The 8,926-nt window shown below is 33.4% G+C and overlaps 1 protein-coding gene across 1 annotated transcript; it reads right to left on the reverse strand.

The window, feature by feature from the left end:
- Nucleotides 1–4,458: 4,458 nt before the first annotated feature.
- Nucleotides 4,459–8,074, reverse strand: LOC131597393 (uncharacterized). Its single transcript, XM_058870093.1, has 2 exons — nucleotides 7,936–8,074; nucleotides 4,459–7,637 (listed from the first exon to the last, which is right to left on the reverse strand). The coding sequence occupies exon 2, from the start codon at nucleotides 7,627–7,629 to the stop codon at nucleotides 4,459–4,461; it is 3,171 nt and encodes a 1,056-aa protein (XP_058726076.1). The 5' UTR covers nucleotides 7,630–7,637; nucleotides 7,936–8,074.
- Between the last annotated feature and the right edge of the window lie 852 nt (nucleotides 8,075–8,926).

The raw sequence follows: 8,926 nt of genomic DNA on the forward strand, positions 1-8,926 counted from the left end.
GACAATATTGTCCAGTAAATTATGAATAATACAAAATTTCATCACAACCAAATACTAATCCAATAGTTCATACACAATCATTAATACAAACAATACCATGGAATAATATTTTAAATAAATTCCATCATTTATAAAATATTCAAGAAATGATGTCACAAACAGTACCATAAATAATAAAAACTCTTGCCAAAACCTAACTAAAGTAGTATCTAAACACTAGCTAGTCTAAGCAAAACTAAACAAACTATGACGCCTACAAAGAAGCACAAAAACAAATGGCACCGGCCTATGATTGCCGTTTTTTACCTAACCAAGTTACTTCAAATGGATTCTAAAATAAAATTTGCACAACGTTCTTGAACATTCGTAACTTCATCATCATGAAATGAGGTTGAATCTCCAAATATCTGAATAAATATTAAAAAAAAATTAGAATATTGTATTAACATTAAAGAAGACAATTGACACATAATTAAAAAAATATGTTACATACTTGATTCCATGTATTAACAATCCCAGCTGATACAATATTTAACATATGTATCATAACATAATAGCCACACTCATAATGGGAAGATTGTCTTTGGCACTACAATACCATAAATTATAGTAAGTAAATAGCATATACAAAAATTATTAATAAACTTTAAATTAGTTATGAAATTGTTAACTTACTTTGAGATTATTGGTCCATGTTGGCTTTCTCTGTTTTCTCGAACCTTTCAACCTATTATATCCATCTATGGCTCTACGGTAATAAAATATAGTCATTAAATTTGTCTTCTAAAACATCATAAATTATATGTAAGAAAATAAATTTTACTTACGAATCAACAATAAAAACGATGTTTTTATCTGGCTTCAACCCCATCGAACATAGGAAGACTACATTTTGTGTTTTTGGCTCAATAATGAGCAATTGCCAATGATGACTACATTCCATGTGAAACAAAAATTAAATGAATCAACTTCAATGGAAACAAAAATTAAATGAATCAACTTCAATTCTTTCTAATATATGTGATTACCTAACAAAACTAATTTAGTAAAAATTATTATGAAGATCAAATACACTTACTTGTTGAGGTATGGTATAAAAAAACAGTCTTTGTCATTCTCAAGCAGCTTTTCAGTTATGTAAGACTGAGAACTAGCTCGGTCATTTTGTGGTTGAATGAAATTTGGATCAATGAAACCATACAAGTCAGTCTTGTCCAAGTGACTACAAAGGTGTTTTATATACCTAAAGCCAAGCACCAAATTTGGATCAATAACATATCAACTTGGAATAAAGGCACAACATAAACAAGTTGCTAACAATCAAATTCAACCCTCCAGTGAACAATTTCCCAAAATCTGAAATATATGAAAAATGCAACAGTAAAAAAGGGGTAGAAATGTACTTACACCACCCATATCCGAAGAATAGAGATGCGTAAATCTTGTGTCTTCATACACAACTCCATAATATCTTTGATGGGGAGATAAAAAAACTCATCCCCTTCCAACTTGAACTTCACAGCATCTTTCTGCGACATTATCTTTAACATCAATTTTTCAGCGCCGGTGTTTTCAGGTTCTGGCCTTTTAGATGGAAGGGCATCTATTTTATTTCCTTCAACATCCTAAACAATTAAGAAAAAATATTAGACATAGTAAGATAGTCACTTTATATTGAAATATAAAATGGACACAAATATTGAATACCTTATTAGTAATAAGACGCAAAAGTCTTTTCGGCCATTGAATGAAATTGTTAAGGGCCTCACCAACCTTTGTCACCTCATCTGTGGGCATAGGGACTTGAACATTGGAATCTATCACCTTAGTTACCGCCACCCTTGCCATATTATTATCTAACAATTGATTAGGTATGGTGGGCCCCAACTTATAAACATTTGCATATGCCACTACATGATGTTTCTTATCAACATATAATTCACACTCTTCAGGGATATCCTCCTCATCCTCTTGTATATGTGGCATTGTTGAACAACTACCATTCGTGCTTGCACGTATAGTGGTATTAGGAGAACAAACCGGGAAATTTGGATATTGTTGTGAGAAAGCCGACATTGATGATATTTCCCGCATCACTTGTTCTCGAATCTCCTTTGTAAGCTGTAATTTTATGGCCTCTATTTGTGTGCTATTTAAAACATGTGAGGTAGAGGCAACATCATGAGAACGTGGACCAAAATATTGTCGAATTCCCACACCTCGACCAACACCACGAACACGTCCAGGGTGTTCAGGACGCCCAATTGCTTCTCTTAAGATATCTTGACGTCCTTGAGGAACAAAGCTTCCTTCAGCTGCTTTTTGAACTAGAGAATCCTATAACAATATTAGCAACATTGTGAGCACAATATGAGTTAGTAACAGTAAAGAATAAATATTAGCAATATTAGCAACAAAGCTTCCTTCAGCTGCTTTTTGACTCTGTAGCATATAAAGTTGATCTCACCAATAGCCTTTCTTGACTTATTCAAAACATCAACAATTTGAAACTCTACTAGTGCTAGTTCATTGTTTTTGTTGAAAAGTGGCCTTTAAATCATGATAATAAATGGTAGTAATTTTGAAAAAGCGGCTTTTACATTATGAAATCTTAAAATAATATCTTTATAGTAATTGTTTGCATGAAGATAAGTTTCTGGTGTGTGATAATTTCACCATAGTATGATAATAGCAAATGACAAAACAACTAATAGTTATTAGAAGCACACATGTGCACCGTCTTTCTCACGCATGGAATGATTAATAAATGAATGAAAAAGAAGACACACTGCCTAATATAAGAATCAGCATCAAGCTATATGCATTAAAATCAAGTGATATTTCATGGACCACCTTCACATTTTATGTTTTCAAAGTTAACCTGTCCAGATGCACATTGGTTCTTCCTTCTAGTTAGCACTTGAAATTTAAGTTGAGAAAGGTCTTACCTTAGTCATATGGATTTTTTTTTTAATGGCAAATGTATTACATGAATAGAAAATAGAAAATAGTACAAGTACCTTAACATATTATAACCTAGGATAAACGTATAGAAAAAAAGAAAGAAAGGAAGATATTTAATGCATACTTTATTTTAATTGGGCAGAATCAGAGAAAAAAGGGTCTAGGCGAATTCATTTCAATGCAACAAAAAGCACTATCATATATACCTAACAAAAAAATCTACGATATACATTTACTTACAATTTTATCGGCAATAAGTTGTGTTTCTTCTGATGTGTACTCTCTTGATGGTCCCGAAGTTTTATTTCATATTCATTTCAACTCATAATGCATACTTTATTTTAACCGGACAGAGTCGGAGAAAAAAAGGTCTAGGCAAATTAATTTCAATGCAACAAAAAGTACTATATACCTAACAAAAAATATATGGTATACATTTACTTACAATTTTATCGGCAACAAGGTGTGTTTCTTCTGATGTGTACTCTCCAGATGGTTTTGTTCAGCCTCTTATCCATTTCTCATGACGTTTTGGTGGAGATGGAGGTGTAGGTATGGAGTCTCCAGCTGACTCTTGTCTTTGTTTTATTTTCTCTTGCATCATCTTTTCTTCAATCAACTCATATCCCCCACGAGACATGATGTGTGGGTATTTATTACAAGCCTGAACCATTTTCCCCCTTTTTCGTTTCTCCTATTATAAATAACACACCCATTAAATGAAATGCTAAAAATAAACTTAATTAATAAACTGAATCTCAAGTCCAACTAACCAGAAAAGAAGGATCCTCCCGCATCTTAATAAACTTTTGCCATGTTTCCTCATCAAGAAAAGGATACTTTTCAAGTGGAGATGAGCCACTCAATTCCCCGTCATTTAAATATCTCCTTGTTAGGACCGTTTTAAAGGCCCTCCAACGCTCACCCGCATAGGAAATCCATTTGCTTTTCAATACTCCAATATCAGTATCACGGATTTCCCATTGTTCCTACATCACATAACAAATAAAATAGTCAGTGTATGAAAATAATACATTTAAGTAATACATTATGTAAGCATTATTAATCTTATACCATGATATCATCCCAAATTTGATCCTTCACTTTTGAATTTACATTATCCCAATATTCCTCCAAAATGCTGACTTTGTTTCTAGCAATGGAACCCACGTGACTCTTGAACTTTTTTCTGTTTTCCCCTAAAGGTATTTTGGTCCTTGGATCAAAATCAATTGGTGTTTTTACACCATTCTCACGTAAACACAATTGTTTCATTCGTGTGCCACGTCTACCCCTCTTTTTGGTAGGTTGAGTAACATTATTGCTTGGTGAAGGAGCTGATGGACCATCCATGTGCCTGCATTAAAAAAACATATTGATAATGAGTAAAATTTCATATATGGATTGAAACTACAGTTAAGATTTAAAGAAAAATTCTTGATAAACTAAAATATACCATATGTGGATATAAACTATTTTCAAAGACATTCATAATTAGACATTTTCCCATATCCCTTCTTCATGATCATCACGAGTTGCATACACATCGTCCGTTATAGTTTCCTCACTAGAAGTAGGAATCCTTTGAGAGAAAGGACTCTCAAAAATACCTAGGGTTGAATCTAGACTCTCATTAGACTCGTGCATATTTTTACCTTGAAGAACCACTGACCACTTTTTGTTAGAAGGATCACGAACATAAAACACTTGTTTTGCTTGAGATGCCATAATGAAGGGCTCGTCCGTATAAACTGCCTTTTCAAGGTCAACTAATGTAAAACCAAATTCGTCAGTTTTGACACCACTATTTATGTCAATCCATTTACATTTGAAAACAGGCACTTTAAATTTAATGAAATCAACTTCCCAAATCTCTTCAATGATTCCAAAATAAGGTATGGATGCCATAATTGGATTTTTATCTTTTGAACTAGAAAAGTGCATGGACTCAGCTACGACCATAACCCCACTATTTTGTACGGTACTTTTGTCATCCTGAGTCTTTGTATAAAATGAAAAATTATTGATATCATAACCAGACCAAGTTATGACATCAAAGTTAGGCTCCCTGGATATCCATTTTAATGTAACAGAAGCTGAATTTTCATTTAAAATGGTTTCTTTAAACCACTTTAGAAAAGTCTTGTTATGCTCATTCATCAACCATTTTTCATTCACTCTAGAATTTTTTCCCTTGACAATGACTTTATGAGCAGAAAGGTAAGGCTGAACCTCATCAGTGTTATTCAATATATACAATTGTGCTTGAAGTACTTCTGCAAGCCCCATGCTCTTAAGTTTTAAACCTTGTGTACCCTTACCTGCACATCTTCCTTCATGGCGAGACTTAGGAATTCCTATTGTTTCCGCTTTTGACATATAGTCAGAGCAAAACTCAATAGCTTCCTCTGCAATATATCTTTCAACAATAGATGCTTCGGGACGACGTAGATTCTTCACATACCCTTTTAAAATCTTCATGTATCGTTCAACTGGATACATCCACCTCAAATAAACAGGTCCACACAACCTAATCTCCCTCACTAAATGAACAATTAAGTGAACCATTATGTCAAAAAAAGAAGGAGGAAAATACATCTCTAGTTGGCACAAAATAATTGCAGCCTCATTTTCCAACTCATCTAATTTATTAGGATCAATGACTTTGCTGCAAATAGCATTGAAGAATAAGGATAACCTAGTTAAGACATCTCTAACTTTTTTAGGCAATATTCCACGAATTGCCACTGGTAATAATTGTTGCATCAATATGTGACAATCATGAGACTTCAATCCAACTAATTTCAAATCTTTCATTGAGACAAGACTCTTGACATTTGAAGAGTAGCCTTGTGGAACTTTTATGCCGTGTAGACACTCACAAAAGCTTTTTCTCTCATTTTTTGACAAAGTATGACATGCCGGAGGTAAATATGTTCGCTTACCTACTGATTGTGGAGCTAATTGTTGTCTTATACCCATCTCAACCATATCCAGACGAGCATTCAAACCATCCTTTGTTTTGCCCTGAATGTTGAGAAGCGTTCCTATTACACTATCACACACATTTTTTTCAACGTGCATTACATCGATACAATGTCTAACATCTAGACTAGACCAATAAGGAAGATTAAAGAACACAGACCTCTTCTTCCATATGTTTTTCTCGGTGGTCTGTTTTTGGTCCTTCCCAAATATAACATTGACATTTTTCAATTTGTCATAAACTTGTTCTCCAGTTAAGGCTTTTGGAGCAAATTCATTTTCCGGGTGTCCATTAAATGCTTTTCTCAACCTACGATATGGGTGAAATCGTTTGAGAAACTTTCGATGCCCAACGTAAACGGTCTTCCTTCCATTTTTCAGTTGTTGGTAGCAAGTGCTTTCTTCACATATGGGACATGCTTTATGCCCTTTCACGCTATAGCCACACAAGTTCCCATATGCAGGAAAATCATTGATGGTGCAAAATAACATTGCACGCAACTTAAAATAATTACAAGAATGGGCATCAAACACATCAACACCTTCCTCCCAAAGCATTTTCAAGTCTTCAATCAATGGACTAAGATAAACATCTATGTCATTTCCCGGTTGCTTTGGACCCGAAATCATCATGGATAACATAATGTATTTGCGCTTCATGCAAATTGAAGGAGGTAGATTGTAGATCATTAAGAGAACAGGCCATGAACTGTGGTTACTACTTAAGTTCCCATATGGATTCATGCCATCTGTAGCAAGTCCAAGCCTAAGGTTTCTTGGCTCATTCCCGAATTCCGGATACAAAGCATCAACTTTCTTCCATTGTAAAGAATCAGCTGGATGACGAATGTATCCATCACATTTCCTCTCATCTGCATGCCATCTAATATTCTTTGCATCATTTACATTATTGAACAATCGTTTCAGCCTTGGAATTATTGGAAGATACCATAACACCTTCGCAGGAGGACGTTGTATGCTTTCATCATAATTGAAATCATTGTCCTTCTCTTTGTAGCGTGATAGTCCACATCTAGGGCACCTCTTCAACTCTTCAAACTCATTTCGATACAATATACAATCATTAGGGCACGCATGTATTTTCTTATACTCCATACCCATTGGACACAATATCTTCTTTGCCTCATAGTTACGATTGGGTAATGTGTTACCTTCTGGGAGCATTTCTTTCAAAAGCTCAAGCAATTCAGTGAAGCTTTTATCTGTCCATCCATTTCTCGCCTTCAAGTTGAACAATCTCAACACCGCAGACAACCGTGTGAAGTTAGTGCACCCCGGATACAAAGTCTCTTCTCTATCTTTGCATAAATTATCATACATATGTGCTCGCTGGAAAGACTCTGGGCCTATATCCCGGATCATATCATCTAGCCGATCATTCATATCTACATTGACTTCATTTGTATTTAACGTGCTTGGCATGTTTATCGACTCGCCATGCCATATCCATTTGGTATAATTTTGGTTAATCCCATGACAAATAAGATGGCTTCTTATCAACTCGGATTGTAACGAGGGAATATTCAAACATTTAACACATGGGCAATAAAACTTTCCGTTATTATCAGGAAGTTTTTCAAAAGCAAATTGTATAAACTCGCTCACTCCTTTACGATACTTTTCACTCAAACGGTTAGAATTCATCCAACTACGATCCATAATTACTTCTGAAAAACACATATTGTAAGTTAAAGAGCTTATTTAGTCTATTGTAATTAAAGAAGAGTGTTTATTATATATATATATATATATATATATATATATATATATAGTTTCTCTACAGTGTTCTGCAAAATGGCTACAAGTCTAGATTAGCTAATAAACTATTAGAACTTATTGCATGAGATTATTAGAACTAACAACATGAATAAGTGCATTACAATAATATATGCGTCTACAACATGTCAAGCAAGCTATTTTCTTGTAATGAACTCAAGCTGATAGAGTAAACATATACAAACTCACATATACTTTCTCAAAATAGGGACATATAGAATACACTTATAATAAGGCCAAAATATAGAACATGATATCTAATGGGACATATTCTATACACTTATAATAATAGAGAGAATGAGAAGAAGTGGTATTGCAATTCTTTGTTCTATTTCTCTGAAACTGATATTATGTAAAGCAATGCCTACATGCCTTTATATAAGCTTTAGTGTACATAAACTTAGTGGCTAAGAAACTATAAGACTCAGTAGTTAAGAGACTTAATAAAGAAGAAAATTGAGGCGGTGATGTAATGGTTTTTCTTAACATGTAAGCTTAACTCATTGCTTTAGACACATCACCAATCTTCTAAATTCTTCTAGTAAGTATTTAGTTAATTGCGTAATTTTCTTAATAACTATACACACTATTTAATTTAATTTAATTTCTACAGAACATGACATGCATTCAAACTTCTTTAACAATATCATCAATAAAGAAAACAAAGAAAGTTCTATCTAATCAATCAAAATCAAATCAAAAAAATTAAACAAAGCAATTCAATAAATTAAAATCAACCATTCGAGCTTCCTAAATCAACAAAGCATAAGTTAGTTACTTTTTAGATATACATTTGCAGTTTTGTATATTAGTAGTAATTTTTAATTTGGGCATCACAATAATGAGCAGAGTTGTTCAGCTTAAGTAATTAGACACTAAGAGTATGAGTTGAATAATATTTTGCATTTAGAAAATACCCTTCCCTTTGTTTAATTTGCTATGTGGGACTTGTCTCTTAATTATAAAATCCTAAATATGGCTATATGAAGGTTATAATTTTGTCTGAGGCATCACTGAATAGGATAATTTTTAACTTCAAAGTCTTTCCAATATAGATATGTCTTAAAGATAATTTCAAAGTACCTGTCTCTTAACTTCAAAGTACTAAAAGATATGTCTTAAAGATCATTTTTACACACTGTCATTTCTAATACATATGTAACAGGCAATTCCAAAGTCA

This window comes from Vicia villosa, linkage group LG4 (assembly GCF_029867415.1).
Source record: "Vicia villosa cultivar HV-30 ecotype Madison, WI linkage group LG4, Vvil1.0, whole genome shotgun sequence".
Classification (NCBI taxonomy): domain Eukaryota; kingdom Viridiplantae; phylum Streptophyta; class Magnoliopsida; order Fabales; family Fabaceae; genus Vicia; species Vicia villosa.